The sequence below is a fragment of the Prionailurus bengalensis genome, chromosome E2 (genome assembly GCF_016509475.1).
Source record: "Prionailurus bengalensis isolate Pbe53 chromosome E2, Fcat_Pben_1.1_paternal_pri, whole genome shotgun sequence".
Lineage (NCBI taxonomy): Eukaryota > Metazoa > Chordata > Mammalia > Carnivora > Felidae > Prionailurus > Prionailurus bengalensis.
The window spans coordinates 23,329,507-23,349,806 of record NC_057352.1 but is presented as its reverse complement, the minus strand read 5'-3'; the positions used below and the strand labels follow the sequence as shown (position 1 = coordinate 23,349,806).

At 45.2% G+C, this 20,300-nt stretch overlaps 1 protein-coding gene across 2 annotated transcripts; it reads left to right on the top strand.

The window, feature by feature from the left end:
• The first annotated feature begins 9,554 nt into the window (after positions 1 to 9,554).
• On the top strand, positions 9,555 to 19,011 carry POP4 (POP4 homolog, ribonuclease P/MRP subunit). 2 transcript variants are annotated; one of them, XM_043599137.1, is made up of 7 exons: positions 9,555 to 9,801; positions 11,766 to 11,818; positions 13,656 to 13,879; positions 15,309 to 15,386; positions 15,553 to 15,614; positions 17,220 to 17,321; positions 18,483 to 19,011. In XM_043599137.1, the coding sequence occupies exons 1-7, from the start codon at positions 9,795 to 9,797 to the stop codon at positions 18,617 to 18,619; spliced, it is 663 nt and encodes a 220-aa protein (XP_043455072.1). In that variant the 5' UTR covers positions 9,555 to 9,794; the 3' UTR covers positions 18,620 to 19,011. The 2 variants fall into 2 exon arrangements, with proteins under 2 accessions (XP_043455072.1, XP_043455073.1); XM_043599138.1 differs by lacking the exon at positions 11,766 to 11,818 and having other exon boundaries at positions 9,564 to 9,801.
• Positions 19,012 to 20,300: the final 1,289 nt, after the last annotated feature.

Here is a 20,300-nt window from a genome sequence, read left to right as displayed (position 1 = left end):
ACATTTGAACAATAGTAATTCTTCCAATCCATGAGTGTGGTATATCTTTCCATTTGTTTGTGTCATCTTCAATTTCTTTTTTCAAAGTCTTATAGTTTTCAGAGCAAAGGCCTTTCACCTTCTTAGTTAAATTTATTCCTAGGTATATTTTATTCTTTTTTATACAATTATAAATAGGCGTTTTTAATTTTCTCTTTTTGCTGGTTTATTGGTGTATAGAAATGCCACGGATTTCTGTATATTAATTTTATATCCTGCAACTTTACTGAAATCATTTATTATATCTAATAGTTTTTTGGTGGAGTCTTTAGAGTTTCCTATATATAGTATATATGTCATCTGCAAATAGTGATAATTTTACTTCTTCCTTATCAAATTGGATTCCTTTTATTTCTTTTTGTTGTCTGATTGTTATGGCTAAGTCTTCCAGTACTATATTGGATAAAAGTGGCAAGACTGGACATTCTTGTCTTGTTCCTGATCTTAGATGAAGATCTTTCAGCTTTTCACCATTGAGTATGTTAGCTGTTACTTTGTCATATGTGGCCTTTATTATGTTGAGGTATGTTCCCCCTAAATTCACTTTGTTGAAAGTTTTTATCACTAATAAGTGTTGAATTTTGTCAAATGCTTTCTCTGCATTTATTGAGATGTTCATATGATTTCTATCCTTCATTTTGTTAATGTGGTGTATCACACACAGTGATTGAGTTGTGGATGTTGAATCATTTTTGCATCCCGGGAATAAATCCCACTTATTTGTGATGGATGATCTTCTTAATGTATTGTTGAATTCAGTTTGCTAATATTTTGTTGAGGATTTTTGCATCTATGTTCATCAGGGATATTGACCTATAGTGTGTGTGTGTGTGTGTGTGTGTGTGTGTGTGTGGTGTCTTTATCTGGGTTTGATACCAGGGTAATTCTGGCCTCCTAGAATCAATTTGGTAGTTTTATTTCCTCTTCTACTTTTTGGAATAGTTTGAGAAAAATAGCTATTAACTCTTTAAATATTTGGTAGAATTCACCTATGAAGTCATCTGGTCCTGGACTTTTGTTTGCTGGAAGATTTTTTTTATTATCAATTCAGTCTTGGTACTGGTGATGGATCTGTTCAGAATTTCTTTCTTCTTGATTCAGTCTTGAAAGAGTGTATGTTTTTAGTTACCCATTACTTCTAGGTTGTCCAATTTGTTGACATATAATTTTTCAAAGCAGTGTCATAAGTCTTTGTATTTCTGTGGTGTCAATTGTAACTTTTCCTCTTTCATTTATCATTTTATTTATTTGAGTCCTCTCTCTTTTTTCTTTCTTGAGTCTGGCTAAAGGTTTATCAATTTTGTTTATCTATTTAAAGAATTAGCTCTTAGTTTTGTTGATCTTTTGTTATTTTTTCATTTATTTCCATTCTGATCTTTATTCTTGTCTTCCTTCTGCTGACTTTTGCCTTTATTTGTTCTTCTTTTTCTAGTTCCTTTAGGTGTAAGGTTAGATTGTTTGAGATTTTTCTTGTTTCTTGAGGTAGGCCCATATTGCTATAAACTTCCCTCTTAGAATTGCTTTTGCTGTACACCAAAGATTTTTGAACTATTGTGTTTCCATTTTCATTTGTCTCAGGTATTTTTTTTTTTATTTTCTCTTTGATCTTCACTGACCCGTTGGTTGCTTAGTAGCATGCTGTTGAGCCTCCCCGTGATTGTGTTCTTCCGGGGTTTTTTTTTTTCCCCTTATAATAGATCTCTAGTTTTATGCCATTGTGGTCAGAAAATATAGTTAATATGATTTTAATCTACTTAAATTTATTGAGACTTATTTTGTGGGCTAACATGTGATCTATCCTACAGAACATTCCATGTGCACTTGAAATGAATGTGTATGCTGCTGCTTTGGGATGAAATATTCTATATGTATCTGTTAAGTTCATCTGACCTAATGTGTTGTCCAAAGTCACTGTTTCCTTCCTTATTGATTTTCAGTCTGGATAATCTATCCATTGATGTAAGTGGGGTGGTGTTGAAGTCCTTTACTAGTATTGTATAACTGTCAATTTTTCTCTTTATTTCTATTAATATTTGCTTTATGTACTTAGGTATTTCCCTGTTGGGTGCATAGATATTTACAATTGTTATATCCTCTTGTTAGACTGGACCCTTTATCATTATGTAATGCCCTTTTGTCTTTTGTTGCAATGTTTTTATTAAAGTCTATTTAGTCTAAGTATTGCTACCCCCATCTTTTTTTCATTTCCATTTTCATGGAATGTATTTTTCCATCCCTTCACTTTCAATCTGTGTCTTTAGTTCTGAAGTGAGTCTCTTGTAGGCAGCACACAGATAGATCTTGGTTTTCTTTCTTTCTTTCTTTTCTTTTCTCTTTCTTTCTTTCTTTTTTTTTTCTTTCTCTCTCCATTCAATCACCCTATGTCTTTTGATTGGAGCATCTAGTCCATTTAATTATTGATTGGCATGTACTTATTACCATTTTGCTAATTGTTTTGTAGTTGTTTTTATAGTTCTTCTTAGTTCCTTTCTCTTCTTGCTCTTTTCTCTTGTGGTTTGATGACTTTAGTGTTATGTTTGGATTTGTTTCCTCTTCCTTTTTTGCATATCTATTATAGGTTTTTGGTTTGTGGTTACCATGGGTTCATATATAACATCATAAGTATATAGCAGCCTATAATAAAGCTGACACTCACTTAAGTTCAAATGTATTCTAAAAGCACTACTGTTTTACTCCCCCCTCCACTATTTAGGTTATGATATCATACTTTACATCATTTTATTTTGTGAATTTCTTAGTTAATTTTTTAATATATAATTGATTTTACTACCTTTGTATTTTAACTTTCATACTAGCTTTATAAGTGATTGGTCTACTACCTTTACTATGTGTTTGCTTTTACCAGTGAAGTTTTTTCTTTCATAATTTTCTTATTTCTACATATGACCTTTTCTTTTTTTTTATTTTTTAATGTTTCTTTATTCTTGAGAAAGAGGCAGAGAGGGGCAGAGAGAGGGAGACACAGAATCCAAACCAGGCTCCAGGCTCTGAGATGTCAGCACAGAGCCCAACATGGGGCTCGAACTCATGAATCATGAGATCATGATCTGAGCTGAAGTCAGACACTTAACCGACTGAACCACCCAGGCACTCCTGGCCTTTTCTTTTTTGCATAAAGAAGTCTCTTTAACATTTCTGCAAGACTAGTTTAGTGGTGATAAACTCTTTTAACTTCTGTTTGGGAAACTCTGTATCTCACCTTTAATTCCGAATGATAACTTTACTGGGTAGAATATTCTTGGTTGCAGGGTTTTTTCCTATCAGCGCTTTGAATATATCATGCCACTCCCTTCTGGCCTGCAAGTTTCTGCTGAAAAGTCAGCTGATAGCCTTATGGGGCTTCTCTTGTACATAACTGTTTGCTTTCCTCTTGCTGCTTTTAAGATTCTCTTTATTGTTCCTTCTTGCCATTTTAACTATTATGTGTCATGGTGAAACCCTCCTTAGGTTCATTCTGTTTGAAGCTATGATTCCTGGACCTAGATATCTGTTTCATTCCCCAGGTTAGAGAAGTTTTCAACTATTAAATCTTCAAATAAGTATTCTGTCCCTTTCTCTCTCTCTCTTTTCTCCTTCTGGTACCCTTGTAATGTGAATGTTAGGATGCTTGATGTTGTCCCAGAAGTCCCTTAACCTATCTTCATTTTTTAAAAAATTTTTTTTTTCAACTTTTATTTATTTTTGGGACAGAGAGAGACAGAGCATGAATGGGGGAGGGGCAGTGAGAGAGGGAGACACAGAATCGGAAACAGGCTCCAGGCTCTGAGCCATCAGCCCAGAGCCCGACGCGGGGCTCGAACTCACGGACCGCGAGATCGTGACCTGGCTGAAGTCGGACGCTTAACCGACTGCGCCACCCAGGCGCCCCCCTATCTTCATTTTTAAAATTCTTTTTTCTTTCTGCTGTTTGGGTACTCTATCCTGTCTTCCAGATCACTGATCCATTCTTTATATCCCTTAATTTACTATTGATTTCCTCTAGTGTGTTTTTCATTTCAATTATTGTATTCTTCAACTCTGATTCTTTTTGATATTGTCTATCTCTTTGTTGAAGTCCTCACTAAATTCATGCACTCTTCTCCAGTCTGGTAAGCATCATTATGACCATTACTTTAAACTCTTTATCAGGTATATTGCTTATCTCCATGCCATTTAGTTTTTTTTCTAAAGTTTTGTCTTTTTCTTTCATTTGGAGCATATTCCTCTGTCTTCTCATTTTGTTTGATTTTTTGTGTTTGCTTCTGTGAATTAAGAAAAACAACTACCTCTCCTAGTTTTGAAGGAGTAACCTTGAGTAGGAATGTCCCCCATATAGGTTGCATGTGCCTGGCAACTTTGACTGGCTGGATGGATGGATGGATGGGGCTGGAGCAGGCAGAGGCTAGGAGGTCCCACAGCACTTTGTGCCAGGGTCATCCTGGTGAGATGGCTGGAGCTGTGGTGGGCATGGGCCTAAAGATCCCAGAGTGCTCTGAACCAGAGTCCCCCTGGCAGGACAGCTGGAGATGGGAGTGGACATAGGTCCGGTAGTCCTGTGATGCTGCATGGGGCCATCCTGGCAGAAAATCTGGAGCTAGTATGTGGGCTGGGGAGTTTCAAGGTGGTCCATACTGGGACTACCTTGGCAGAACAACTGAAACAAGCATGGCCCAGGTGGTCCTGGGGTGCTCCAGGTTGGGACCACCCTGGTGGCATGGCTGGAGCTGAGGTGGGCACAGGCTGAGGCCCTCCATGCAGAGGGTGCCCTGATGGGACAGCTGCAGCTGAAGCAGGCATGGGTCAGCAAGCCTCAGGGTGCTTCAGGCCAGAGCCAGCCTGGTGTGATAGCTAGAGCTGGGGAGAGCACAGGCAGGAGGCCTTTTGGGTGGAATGGCTGCAGCTAGTGTGGACTAGGGGTCAGGGTTCACTGAGGTGGCAGGCCAGCCAGAATGCCTGGGCTCTGCTCCCATTCATGCTATCAAGATGGAGAGGAAACATAAACAATGGTGCTTGCCTGTGCCTCCAACCCCAGAGAGAGTTCCAGTAGTTCTCTCCACCATTGGTGGCCCCTCTAGTGTTAGTAAATGGGTTTCCTTACTTACAGTCTAGTTGCCCTTTAACTTTTTTTTTTTTTTTTTTTTTTTTTTGGTATGCCCCAGATCAGGCAAATCTGCACATAGGTCCCTCCATGCTATCTCTCACTATCATAGTTCATAGCCTCAGGGGTGGGTTTCCCATCATTACTGTGTCTCCATTTGCTGTGTCATCCTTTGTTGTGCAGCAGCTGTTCAATCAGCCCTCAGTACTTCTTCAGGAAGAACTCTTCTCTGTGTAGGTACAGATACATTGTGCCCATGGAAAAGGTGAGTTCAGGGTCGTCCTATGCTACCACCTCAGACTCTTCCTCCTATAATAGCATTTAAAGGTTTTAAAGTATTATAAAAGTATTTTAAAGAGTTGTCTTCCAATTCAAACATCTGGGTCATCTATGGCTCTGTTCTGGTGACTGTTCTCTTGATTACGGGTGACAGTTCCTACTTCTTTGCATGGCAGATATATTGCTTTCCAAATTTTAAGCTGTACATTGCATATTAAAGAACAGAGGAGACTGAAGAAAACTAAGAGGTGTTTCCATCTCTCTCTGACCTTTTCCTGTCAGGCAGCTGTGCTGAGGGCCTGACCTCTTCACTAAGTCAGATTTTTAAACAGTTTCAGGTCCCCCTCTGGCTTCAAATATTTTGAAAGGGGAAGTCTGTCCCCTAAATCCAGCAGGGCTTTGGGATTAAATACCACAAAAACCAGGTCTCTTTGCTTTCTAACCCTACCCCAATTCCAGTTTGAGGTGATTTTGCATCAGCTCCTTTCTCCCATCCACTTTCCCTTATTTTATACCAGAATGGACTCATACACATGTAAACACATAGCTCTTAGGCCTGGAGCTGCTTCCCCACCACCGAGCACAGGTGAGAACACGGGAGGGGAAGCGTGGGCTGCATGCACACATGCTCCATGCAGCTTGCAGTGATTTCCCCGCAAATCTTTCAAATGCCTCAGGAATTGCCCCTTAAATACAGTGAAGGAGATCTCTTGGGACCTCCAAAGACCCTCCTCTTCACTCAGACACTCCATCATGAGAACCCAAACCAAGCTTTCCTCAGTCGTTCAGCTGAGAATGCAACTTCTTCAGGGAACTGGGAGAATCTATAATGTTACATTTCAGAGATCTAGGATCAAGGTAGCCTTGAAGAATAACTTTCGGATTTTGAAAAAGTTGAGAAACCTGGATTTCAGAAACTGTTATTTGGCCACACATACTAAGTGTCATAGTCCCTGCTGCTCAGATTTCTAAATGGTTGGCCTTAAATTGACTGGGAGCACAGTGCTATCTCTTGACCAGAGGGACTGATATATCATCCTCCTGTAAGCATTAGCTCTTTGATTCTTGTAGCCAGAGCACCCAATTGCCAGCAGGAAAGGGCTTGCCTAGCAGGAATGTCCAGTGTTAGCAGTGGAACCTTACTGCCTAGTCTCCTGCAGCACTCTTAAGCCTGAGGAATGATTGCTGGTGCCACTGTGTCCAGGTCCCCCACCACCAACACTCCCAGCTCCCCTTATCAATCAATATGCCACGTTTGGGCTAGCATACAGATCAAAGGCAAAGCAGGGTCAGAGAAGTTCTTAATCTTGAGCTTCAGGGACTGTGCCTGCAGCTGATGCAGGTTTATGAGAATGCAGATCATGACGGCTGTCATCTCAAACTGTGTGGTCTGTGCCAGGAGCTGCTTTAACAGGCATCACCTCACTCTATGCCTTATTGGTGTTTGTTTATAAGGCAGGTCCTAATTTTCATAGATATGCACTTATTTAATGGTAGTTGAGGCTTAATCTTTTGAGCTTAAATATGAAACTTTTCTTGAATGCTCAGCCTAACAGTTTGAATGTCTTTAAGCAGCAATCAAAAGAAACCTGCATAAATAGAGTAAATACTAACTGTAGAACTTAAAAGCACACGGATGTTCACTGTAGACTTCTTTCCATTTTTCTGCATATTTGAAGTCTTTCACAAGTTGTTTGAGGGGGTGGGGCACGGAAGATCACTTGCAAAGATGCTCTCATTGACTTACTATGGAACCTTCACAAAGCCACCAGTGGGAAAACACAGGTGTAGCCATGCTTGAGAGTTTATCATTTATAGCTATAAAAAGAAAAAATTAAGTCTTATTTTCTTTGAATAAAATTTAGAAAATAGACAAGAATCTCTCATAAGCTCACTTTCACTTATACAGCCATGAAAAACTTCCTGTATAGGGGCACCTGGGTGGCTCAGTCGGTTAAGCGTCTGACTCTTCATTTCAGCTCAGGTCATGATCTCACAGTTCTTGGGTGCAAGCCCCGTGTCAGGGTCTGCACTAAAAGCAGGGAGCCTGCTTGGGATTCTCCCTCTCTCTCTCTTTCCCTGACTCTCCCCCTGCTCACGCTTTCTCCTCTAAATAAATGTTTAAAAACAAACAAAAATCTTCCTGTATAGCAGTATGTCTTTCCAATCCTTTTTGTGTACACATTTAGTTTTGTGTTAATATTTTGTAACCTTTTAAAAATTGGAATCTGTTTAATGGCTGTGTGGTATTCTAATTATTAAGTTCTATAAATGTACCATACTGTAGTTCCCAAACCTAATTACTCAACAAAATCACCTGGGAATATTTTTTTAATACAGATTCTTGGAACCCATCTACTAAATAAGAATCTCTAGAGGTACTAAGAAATCTGAATTTTTGAAGCTTACCCTGTGATTATAAAGCATTTAATTAACCTACTTAGTTAGCACATGCTTCATTTATTTAATCCACTAGTGTTGAATATTGAGTTGTTTCTAAGGTTTTGCTATTATAAACAACAATCATAATAATATAAATATCTGTACAGACAGGTGTCACTCTACATACATAAACAATTATTTCCTGAGGATAATAAAGTGGGTTTAAAAAAAAATTGTTAACGTTTATTTATTTTTGAGAGACAGAGCACAAGCAGGGGAGGGGCAGAGAGAGAGAGGGAGACACAGAATCTGAAGCAGGCTCCAGGCTCTGAGCTGTCAGCACAGAGCCCGACGTGGGGCTTGAACCCACAAACCGTCATATCATGACCTGAGCCAAAGTCAGACGCTTAACCGACTGAGCCACCCAGGCAACCCTGTTTGTTTTTGTTTGTTTGTTTGTTTGTTTGTTTGTTTGTTTGTTTTAAAAAAGATTTAGTGATCAGGAAATTATGAAGTAACTGCAGTTCTGAGAGTGCTCATCCCAACACAAGCACAGAATTCCATGGAAGACTGGCAGTCATCCAAGGATGACTGGACTACTTGAGAATGGGTCAACTGGGAGCTAAATAATCCTAACACCCCTGAAAAAGAAGCTCTCAAAGACAGAAGTCTGCCTTCTCCCTTATCTCCATAATCACAAAGGTCCTGTTCAAAAGGGCCCCCTTGAGTCTACAGCACAGAAATTGGCTCTTACTATCTTCGAGTGTCTCATGATACTATTTTAAAATTCACATTTAGTAGTTCATATGGTATGGATCCCCAAGAATAGTTTCTTAAAGTTAGCCCCATAAACTCCTAACTATTCTCAGGCATCTTCAAGTGCAATACGTTTAAATGCTGTGTTTCCATTTTGATGGTAATATACATATATAAGGTTCAGGCTCACCAGGTCAAGACACTGAATTTCAGGGCCTGCAGTTTTAGGTTTAAGATCAAAATGGCACAAGGTGAACCATCCAAAAACAAATCAATGTTTCTCAAACTAGGATCTGTGTACATAAATTCTCCGGGTTCCCTGAGAATTTCTTTTCCTTTAAAAGGACTTTATACCTCACCCGAAGTTGAAATTCACGGACTTAAAGTACAGGGACCATATTGCTCAGGCCCAGCACTCAGCAGAAATTCAGCCTGCACACCAGGTCACTTCTGAGAGGTCTCCATCAGGCCTTCCAAGCCACAATTCTTGGACCCTTCTCCAGAGCAGTAAGAATCCCTCCTTGCCTTTTAACTTCCTGACAGACACTAGCGTCTCAAGAAAACGTTCAGACTATCAAGCCCAGCCCACTCACAAGTGTTGGGGAAAAGGAAGCCTGGAAATGGGAAGTGACTTAAAGCGAGATCACACAGCAGTACAAAACTATAACCTAAAGCCTTCTATCCCAACTTCAGCGCCTCGGTTAATCTGTAGAGAACGCTGATTAAAGACTCCAACGGGCCTCATTCCCACCATTGCCGTCCTCCCCTGGTCCCCAACGTCCCCGCGGTCCTCTTCAAGTTGGCTCGCCTCGCTCTACTCCAGCTCTTCACAAGCAGTCCACAAGTCCTAACCGCAACCCCACGGCTTCTGACCTTCCTCCGTCTATAGGACACGCAAGCTGAAAAACCTCCATACAGGAGATACACCCTCAGGACCAGCAGCACCTCTCGCCGCAGCGGGGCCCGCTTCCAGGCGCATGCGCTAGCTTAGGTCGACGCGCGTCCGTGACGTCACGGGCGGCGCCATCTGACAGCAGCTCTGCGCGCCTGCGATCCCAGCAGAGTTGGAGCGTGTCCGCCTGGCGATTTAGCGTGCCTTGCGAGCTTGGGCACAAGAAGTCTCTCCACCACAAACTTTGGCGAGAGAAGTTCTGATGGCCGAGGGCTGCTGAAGAAAGTGAAGAAGAGTGAGCGACGCCCGCAGGAAACGTCATCAGAGCGCACCGGAAGCGGCCCGAGGATGAAGAGTAAGCGGGGTGCAGGGCCTCGAAACTGGGGTGGGGTGGGATGTAAGTGGTCGGGGAGTTGGTGCTAGTGGGTGAACAGGGTCACTGCGAAGTCCAAACGGAACTGGTGTGGGAATTGTCCTGCCTTACATAAGTGAAACTGAGGCCCAGAGTCCCAGTTGGCCTGGCTGGGTGTCTGAGCCAGGTATTGATGTCAGAGCTGGCGGCAGGTCCCCCACAGGGGCCTGCTCAATGGTGTGTGGTGTTAAAGGAGGGCCCAAGACCTTACCGCCGACTGGGCCACCGCCTCTCTGTCCACTGCCTCCCACTTGGTGACGATGGTTAAGGCCCTGATACTCTTTACGACCTGGTTTCCCCTTCTGTAAGGTACTGGTAGTGGTATCTGCCCAGCCTTCCTGCTGTTCTGTGAACGACCCTTGTCAGGTGGAAAGCGTTGGGAGCATGCTGGAGAATGGTACCGCTAACCCAGGACTCGGGAGTTGAGCAAAGGATAGCGATGCCAAGGAGGGGAGCAAGCACCCAGGGGAGTGTAGACACCGTTAAAGCTGGTCTTTGGCTCAGTATTTTCATTTCGATCTGTGCCACTCCCTATCTCTGTTACCAAGTTACGTGTCTCAGCTTATATGAGCTGCAATTTTCTCATGTGCATAATAGGAATAATAACCACTTTAAAGGATTGTTGGGAAAATATGTGTAACTTTTAACCAGGTACATGGCAAGTAATGAATGCTGGATAGTCGTTATGTATATTGCTTCAGAAAAGACTTTCATGTCTAAACAACTGTGGCAGTTGAAGCAAAGTCGTTCCTGGGGTGCTCTTTAGAAATAAGTTTTACTCCCATTCTTCCATCTGAGGGAGAGCCAGACTCTGAATATAATATGATATGATATGATATGATATGATATGATATAATATAATATATAACACATTGGTTTGCTTTTTCATATGTACTCAAGGAAGCATAAGGGACCTGGAGTGAGATTGATAGAGCATTGTGTAAACCATATTTTCTAGTCTTTTGACCCTTAAACCAGGCCTTTGTCTTATTCTTATTCCATTCACACCCGTACTCTGTCCCTACAGCCATCTTTTTATTCTTCAGGCAAATTAGGAAATGTGGAAGTTTTTAGAGGCCAAAACCACATTGATCAATATCTATTTTGAGCTTGAATAAAGACCTACTGTATTTTATCAGTTTAGGACACCATCTATTGTATGATACATCCCAATTTCATAGATGTTAAAATGTGAAAAATCTTTTTTTTAACATCTTACAGTCAACAAAGTGTAATATTTCCTACCATCTGCATCCTGGGACTCTCTAGTGTATAACTTTTTTTTTTAAGTTTATTTATTTATTTTGAGAGAGAGAGCAGGGGAGGAGCAGAGGGAGAGAGAGAGAGAATCCCAAGCAAGCTCTGCGCTGCCATTCCAGAACCCAACGTGGGGCTCAAATTCAAGAACCATGAGGCCATGAGCTGAGCTGAAACCAAGACCAAGAGTCAGATGCTTAACCAGTGAGCCACACAGACACCCCTCTATCATATAACTTTTAAATGAGTTGCTTCATTAGACTTCTAGAACAACTGTTCAAGCTCCTAACCAAGCTCCTAGTGTGGTCTGCTGAACTGCAGTAGCATCTGAAACTTGTTACAAATGCAGAATCTGGGATTGGGGCCCAAGTGTCTACATTTTAATGAGATCCTAGAGATGCTTATGTAAATTAACAGTTGAGAAGCACTGTTCTAAAGCACACCTTCGGAACTTCTCAGATGGGTGGTCGGGGGTGGGGGGGAAAAAGAGGCATCCAAGAAAGCTTTGAAGCTGTGCTCTTTATAGCACCCAATCTTCTTCTATCTCTAAGTAAGCATAGTTATTTTCATAGTTAGAAAAGTCTTTGCTTTATAGCCATACCCAATAGGAATTATCATTTCTTATTTGTTTGTTTGCTTTAATCCCCCAGGTGTGATCTACCACGCCTTTTCTCAGAAAGAGGCAAAAGAGTTCGATGTTCAGGTACTGTGCATGGCAGGAAGTCTGGGAACAACAGAGGTGATGACAGAATGGCTTAGTACTCCAGTCTTGCTTTAGATGTCCTTTCCCACATCTACTCCTCGTCTTTCTAGTAGATGTGTTAGGCTCAGCCAAGATCTGTTGTTCTGATGGCCTGTTTCCATATGCTGGCCTCTTCTTATCTTGTTTAGTAAACGAAGACTTCTTAATCTTGTGTCATCTTTCACTGTGCCGAGGTCACTGGACTATGCCCACCTGAAACTTGGCGAAGTGAGCACTATCATTTGACTTTGTCACTGTGCCCCCTTTACTTTTTTTCTTTTTTAACGTTTATTTATTTTTGAGACAGAGAGAGACAGAGCACGAACGGGGGAGGGTCAGAGAGAGGGAGACACAGAATCCGAAACAGGCTCCAGGCTCTGAGCTGTCAGCACAGAGCCTGACGCGGGGCTCGAACCCACGGACCGTGAGATCATGACCTGAGCCGAAGTCGGCCGCCCAACTGACTGAGCCACCCAGGCGCCCCGATGTGCCCCTTTACTCTTGAAGAGGGCAGGCAGATCACGTTTCATAAGTGGAATATATGGATTATATTTGGATGCTGCACACTTGCTTTGTCAGTTTGGCAGAAGCTCCACTGGTGACTCCTCTTGAGGGAGTTAACATGAAACCAAGATTTTAAAAGATTGTTATCCCTTTATCTGGCTTCTCCGTGAAGAGGGACTACTTAGGTATTTAAAAGAAGCAAATAATTGTCCTCTCACAGTAATAATGATGATGATCATGAGTCTTTAGTTAGTATCTAAAGGTGCAAAGCTGAAGCCAACTGCCATTTTTACTGTGAGCTACCTTGAGGACGAGGTGAATCACATCCTCATGCCCCCCTTGCCCCCTCTTCTCCTCCATAAGAGGGAGCTTATTATTGACACATGAGCTTCAGGGTGTTCGCAGCCCGGTTAGTGCAACAGGGTTCAGGAGATGGCCCAGCAAAGAGGCAGGGCCTCAGTAGACAGTGCTCACTGGGGCTGTGGCAGACCTAGGACAGAGGCACCTGAATGAGGAGTAGATTGGTGGAGCTCCCAGCTTAAGAGGCAGAGGTGTTTGGAGTTCCTTCAAGAATTACGTGTAGTTATGACAGTTATTTTTCCCAGAGGTCCTAAGAGCCTGTGCTAAGTACAGTGAATTGATGTTCTGCTCTGTGTGGGAGAAGTTGAGCACAGGAGGCTGAGATGCATTGGCTCTTCCTTTCCCCAAGTGGTGCGGGAGCAGACTTAGTGAGTAGCCATGACGTGTCCACGGGGCCAAACCCAAAGAAAGAGGATTGCATCGTGGGTACAGTGTCAAAATTCCTACCCCCCAAGGCATGGCCCACCCTGGAGCAGCAGGTGGTGCCAGCTTCCCAAGCATCAGATCACTTCCTTTGAGGCCATAGCTTGGTTCTCTGAACTCGCCTTCCTCTGGTCATGACTGATTAAGTGTTGTCATACGTTTCCCAAGCTTTCCTCCCTGCCAAGGGTCAGAGAAGTCTTTTCTTCCACATATAAAGGGGTTTTGGTTTTTTTATCCTCAAAATAACCTCTAAGAAGTAGGGCAGGAAGTCAAATTTTGACATGGCTGTTTTGTGTGGCAGTCACAAATTGGCATTTGAGTGTGACTTTCGCATCTGAACAGCTGTGGGAGCTAACATCCAGCACATGAGTGGCTGTGTGAGGCTCAGTGGGCAGATAGATGGGTCCGTGATGGCGTCCCGTCTGCGGTTGCAGTGCTGTGTAAGAGGGCGTGGGTTCCAGGGCTGCCCCAACCAGAGCAGTGGGCACCGTGCCACCTTGTCCCTGTGCAGCTTCCGGGAGCCCAGCAGGCCGAGGCCTTCGTGAGGGCCTTCCTGAAGCGCAGCTTGCCCCACATGAGCCAGCAAGCCCGCGAGGACCACCTGCAACGCAAGGCTGTCGTTCTGGAGTACTCCGCTCGCCGGAAGCGAAAAGAGAAGAAAAAAAAATCCAAAGGCCTCTCTGCCAGGCAGAGGAGGGAGCTGAGGCTCTTTGACATTAAGCCAGAGCAGCAGAGGTACGCCAAGTCTTTCTTGCCTTTCTACGTAGGGCAGCTTAATCTTCCCTGTCTCGGCTGGACTTGGGAAGCCCAGCGCCGTTGGCAGCCCCTTTCCTCTTAAGCTGTAGGAGCTTCTCCCACTTCTGCCACAAGGGGGCAGCGTTCCTTTACCAATTCAGACCGTGTTTGGGCTTGGCTTTTAAAGTGAGACGCGACGCGGTGAGGATCTTGCTGTTTTAGTGTTTGGCTTCTGTCCTAGCCTTAACTAATGAGACTCGTGCCATAAGTGAGTCTGTTACCCATGGCAACAGGCTGTTTGTCTTTCAGCTTTCCTAGAAAAAGAGGAACTGATATTTCTTAATATATACTCTTTATAGCTTTTAATAGTACTAGACAGAATCATCCACTGGGGTTTTATTGCCAAAGAATGTGCTGCCCACATGTTGTAGAAGTTTCTGAAAGGGACGCATCACTCCGTGGGAGGATGTGTTCCTCCCTCCAGCCGACACTGCATCTCTCCTTGGCCACGGTTCTGCATATGTGCGTCTTAGGACTGGTTTTAGACTCTCACGCCAAGACCAGTAGCCAGATAGCCTCCCACATCCCACAAAACAAAGTCATTCACTTTGTCTGTGGCCCCTGTTGCAAAAAGAGCTGGCCTTTGGGTGGAGGAAGGGGCCGCTGCCTGCCCAGTTTTCCTCGCTGGCTTCTGCACCCATAGAGCCCACTTCAAGTGTGAGCCTGAGGTTCTCACTTTTCTAACCAATAGTGTCATGTAAACAGACTCCCCATGAGGTAACAGGACCAGTACTGATGACCCCAGAGGACAGCCTTTGAGGTCCTCTTACCTGTTCCCTCCCTTTGGTCCCACCACCTGCTCAGTCACCTTCCAGACCCCTGTTACCTTCCATGGGGGTGTACATGACAGCCAGCAACTCCTGTTTACTCCTGGCTTACCGGGTTCAGCTCTTGTAACAGAAGACCTCAAGTAGCAGTGGCTTAAGCAAGATCGAAGTTTGTTTCTCTCATGAAAAGAAGTCTGCGTGAGCACCACCCTGGGCTGGTGTGGCAGAAACCCAGGCAGTGCCTCCCCGGGTGCATCGTGGCTGCTCTGTCATCTGTGGATGTTGCCTCATGGTCTAAGGTGTCTGAGCCCCAGCTGTCAAGGCTGTATCTAGCCAGCAAGAAGGGTGGAGGGGCAAAGGAGGGCAACACCTTCTTCTCACTTAGCCTCAAGAGGGTTCTAGCAGTGAGGAAACTGAGGTTCAAAAGGTGAAGGTACTTGATTTTAGTCAGGTTATCTGCTGTCGAACTAGGATCTGCACCCAGCCCCCAGTGACCCAGGTCAGGATCCTTGGCATCAGGCCATGCTCTGTGTTCTCTCGATGTTATATTGCCCAGCTCATGTCACCTAACTTTTTACTTCTTTCTGACTTTGGTTCCACAGTTACAATCTTTTTCTCCCTCTACATGAACTCTGGAAACAGTACATCCGGGACCTGTGCGGTGGTCTCAAGCCAGACACGTGAGTTGCATTTCTGAAGCCTTGCCCTTTGGGGCAAAACCCAAGTCTTATGATCACCATAAATGCAACCTTAGGAGCCAGTTGGCCACAGATGTTTGTAGACCTGTTTGATCCTTTCAGAACTCTTGATCATGGTGTATGTTAAGGGCTTCTGTTTACCTCCTAGGCAGCCACAGATGATTCAGGCCAAGCTGTTAAAGGCAGATCTTCATGGGGCTCTTGTTTCAGGTAACTTACCTACAATCATATGGTCACCCGAATGCCCAAGGCATCACTCAGTGGCACCATAACTCTGTGCTACAGGGTTAGACACACTCCTTGCCATGTGGATATTTCCAGACCACCAACACTGAGAGTGGGAGATAACTAGCTACCTAAGCTAGTTATGGCCACTTTTTGGACACACTCTAAATGGTCTTTGTGTACCTTTCCACCCAAGGACCCCACCTACTATCCCAGAGGGCACAGCAGCTGCTGGTACTTGCCCACAGCCTTGAACAGAAAGTCCCTTTCATCCACTTCCCCATGGTTTTAAATGTCAGCTGTGGACTTACAGCTCCCAGGTTGTCCTCTCCAATGCAGACCTTCCCCTGAACATCTTTGTTCATCCTGCTGTCCTGTCCACTGGATGTAGCCACCCACATGTCCATGGGTGTCATAAGCTACACATATCCAAAACAGCTCCAGGCCTCTCCATAAATCAGCCCTTTCCCTCGGGTTCCCCATCTCTGTTCATGGTACCAGTGTTTACCCTGGCTGTTCAGGCCAAAAGCCTGGGAAAGATCACATTTCTTCTTTCTTAATCCCTCACCTCCATCCATCAGCATGTCCTAGTCCCCAAATATAAGCCTCCACCATCTCCCCTGGATTCCTGTGGAAGCTGCTGACACACTTCTCCCCCAACCAGGCAGCCAGAGGGAAGGTTTTATACCAGAAATCAGACCATGTTTCTCTTCTACTTCCTTACTGTGGTCTGAAAGGCCCCTGTGACTTTATTGGACACCAGGTCTAACCACAGTGGCCTGATTTCTGCTTCTCCCACACCAAGCTTGGCCATGCCTCAGGGCCTTTGCATTTGTCCCTTCTCCCTGCCCAGAATTCTGTGTGTTCACAGACTGACTGCTTCTCATTATTCAGGCCCCTACTCAGATGTCACTTCCCCCGAGGGTCTACCATCACTAAAACCCTCCTCCCCATTACCTTGTTCTTTTTTTGTTCATAGCAGTTACCGCTGTCAAAACACAGTTTTGTGGTTTGGTACACATTCCCCTCCTACCATTGGAACATCAGCTCCCTGAGAACAGAACCTAGACAGTCTTATTCACTGCTGTGCCTAGCATCTACCTCAAACAGTGCCAGGCACATAGCAAGCGCTCAGTCCGCTGGCTACACTGGGGCATGCGTCAGGAGAGGTGAGGGGCTGGCTCCCTGTGGGGGCAGTTCACCCTACTCGTTGCTCGATGGCCGGTAGCAAGATTCCATTCTGGCCAGAGTTTGGGAGGTCGTGGGAAGACCATGATGGACAGGTGTCCCTTCAGATTCCATCAGTGACACTTGGCCCCTTCCCAGCAGCCTGTGGGTCTTGGTGGTGCCGGACATACACATGACCTCTTGGCTCCAGAGTCCTTCCCATGACCCCCATGGCTGCAGGCCCTCCAAAGGACACCTTGGCAAAGCAACCCAGAGGCTACAAAGCCACAGGCAAGGGATTGGGACTTTGACTTCTTATCCAGCTTGGTCCCTGTCGAGCTGAGGAACTTCCCCCTGCCTAGCTGGTTGTGGCTCCTCCAGCACCACAGAGGCCAAGGCTTCAAATGCCCTTTTCTTTTGCAGTCACAAAATCCAAATGCCCCTCCTACGTGGGTGTTACAGGAATCCTTCTACAGGAAACAAAGCACGTTTTCAAAATTATCACCAAAGAAGACCGCTTAAAAGGTACGTAACTGTGTCTCAGGGCGTTGTGGTTTGTGGCCTCCCCAGCTTCATCAGCCCTTTACTAGTGGCTTCAGTGGGTCAGTTTGGTCTCTCACGTCAGCACAGATTACAGATACCTGCTGACCATGCAGTCCACACCTTCAGAGGGCATCTTTGCCCCCGTGGCTCTCCCTGAGGCATCCCTGCACCCAGTCAGCAGCTTCGGCCTGATACGATGGAAGGAAGGGCTGTAGGGTCTGCCTCCAGACACCTGAGTCTACTTCTATGATGGAGACCCCCCCCCACCCTGCCCAAAGGCTGCTGCCTCTCAGAGGAAGAGGGCTAAGCAGACAATGGGGGGAGCTAAGGTGGTGCCTGTCCCTGGAGTGTTCCAAGATCTTTCCCTTTCTGGTGACCCTTTGGGTCATCCACTTGATGTGCTAGAGCTCACTGTTGTAGCAGAGATGGGTGTGCACCACTGGTCTGTCGAGATTTCCATACTCCTTGCCCGCAAATCTGAGATTTCAGAACCACAGTGGGAGGTTTTGGTTCCTTAAATTTTGGAGCTTGGTTTTTCTTGTTGCTGCCTTCCATTTCCTTGTATTCTCACTCTAAACCTCAGAAAATGGTGCACAGGTGTCCCCAGTGAGCACAGGCCATGAGTCCATCTTAAGGTGATGTGGGAAGACCTATTTGTAGCACTTTTTCTGGGAATTTGACTTGAGCCTTTGACCCTGAAAATTGGGTGTTGAGTTATATCTACGGTCTGAGTAAACTGGCCACATGACCGAACAATGCCCTGTGATCCTGGTACTGCTAACCTTTGTGGGTTTCCCATTTCTTATTAGCTTACTTTTTTTTTTATTTTTTTAATGTTTATTCATTATTTTTGAGAGAGAGAGACAGATCGCGATCAGGGGAGGAGCAGAGAGAGAGGGAGACACAGAATCCGAAGCAGGATCCAGGCTCCGAACTGTCAGCACAGAGCCCGACGCGGGGCTCGAACTCACAGACCGTGAGATCATGACCTGAGCTGAAGTCAGACCTCAACCGACTAAGCCACCCAGGCACCCCTTAGCTTACTTTCTAATACAGACATTTTAGGAATAGTTTCTGCATAAACGTGAACTTACTGTCAGGATTTTTTTTTTTTCTCATCCTTTTTCCTCCTTTGTTTTCCAGTTATCCCCAAGCTAAACTGTGTGTTCACAGTGGAAATTGATGGCTTTATTTCCTACATTTATGGAAGCAAATTCCAGCTTCGGTCAAGTGAGCGATCTGCAAAGAAATTCAAAGCAAAGGGAACATTTGACCTGTGAGCTCTTTGCTATGGAGGCAATTGTTTGTGACCCCAAGGACTGGAAACACCTGAGTGCCCGCCTTTCGGTGAAAAGATGGCCAGGCTGGTTCCAGTTATAGACCACCTCTACCCCATTAACACTGGAGTTAAGAACAATTCATCATCCGGGAAAAAACACACCACAATGAACGAAGAAGTCAGGGAGTGTAGGGATGTCCATGTCTAGGTGATTTTGAACTTGTATTGCTCCCATGAGAGAAAAGACTGGCAGAAAACACCAGGATTACCACGGGTTGACTTGACTAGTGGCATTATTAGACTTTTATTTCTCCTTCATACTTTTCTGTGTTTCCTGAATGGTCTGCGATGAATCCATTGTTTATGTAATAATAAAATATTAGTAGGCACTAATAGGCTCTTGTTGGGAAGAAACAGTCCCTCCGACGCAGCTGGTTTGGAAGGGAAGTGAGCCGGAGTTTGTGCCTGGGTGGCGGCTTCACTTTCACCCCGTAGACAGCTGCCATCAGGCACCCGATTCCCAGGGTCAGACGGTGTATCTGACATGCTGTTTTACATCACACCCACTGTCGAACTCCTTGACCTAACTGGAGTTCCCCTTGCTTTTCCAGGAAAGCAGAAGAGTGAGGGGTGACGTCGCAGAGGGGCTTTGGACTCATTTCACTCTAGGGATTAGAACTGGGATGGGACACGGAGGCAGCATGCCGCGTCAGGGTGTGCTTAATGGCTCTTCAGTACTGGGAGCTCGGACCTGTATACAGAACATTGTATTCCTGTGGCTCTTAGGCTCCAGGGAAGGTAGGCTGAGGGGAAATAAGACTGCAGCTCTGATCTACCAGGCAAGCCTGAGTCCCCAGCTGTGCCACCTCAGCTGAACCCCTGGTTCCATTCTGCTACCTGAAGCCTTGGCTGTTCTGTCTGACCAGCCCTGTGTGGCGGTGTACCTCTAGGCCGCTAGCTGACGTCCTTCTAGGCAGGCATGAGCAAGGACAGGGCGTGGACCAGCGTCCAGTGTTTGGTATTAGGAACGTCACAGAGCTCAGAAGGACCCACGGCCCCTTTCCTTTTGAGAAGTGGGCTTTTGCCAACCAACCAGAAACATGCCTAGTGACAAACTGGCAGCAAATCCATGAGTTTTCTCTTCCTTTACTCCAGGAGAAGCAGCTTTGTCATATGTCCCACTTGGCCTCCACACTGAAGGAGAGACACCCCAGGGAGAGGTAAACACCGACTTTATGACAGGAGAGCAGGAAGATCTTGCTCGGTGCCACTACATGCCCCCCCCTCCCAAAGACTCAGAGGGTGCCTGCTTCCATCTGTGTGGTGTCCTTGCTCATCAGGATGGTCCTGAGGTGGTGTGGATGTTCTCCCCTTGCAGCCATCGCTGCCTGTGGGGCAGGTTTCAGGCCCCAGCACCACTTCCGACGGGCGGCCTGGCCCGGCGACTGAGCCCTGTGCGCTAACAGACTTGTTTTGCCACAAAAGACTCAGACTCCGTGCTCGCCTGCCCAGGGCCTTACCACCTGAGAGAGCAGAGCTGGTGTGAACCCCGTGGTCTGGCTGCACAGCCATGCTTCTGACCACAGGGATGAAAAGACACTGCTCTGAGCGTGTACGTGGTCCCTTTATTGCCTGGGCTCCCACTGAGGGAATGGCTGCTTCCCATATGAAGTAGCTCGTCC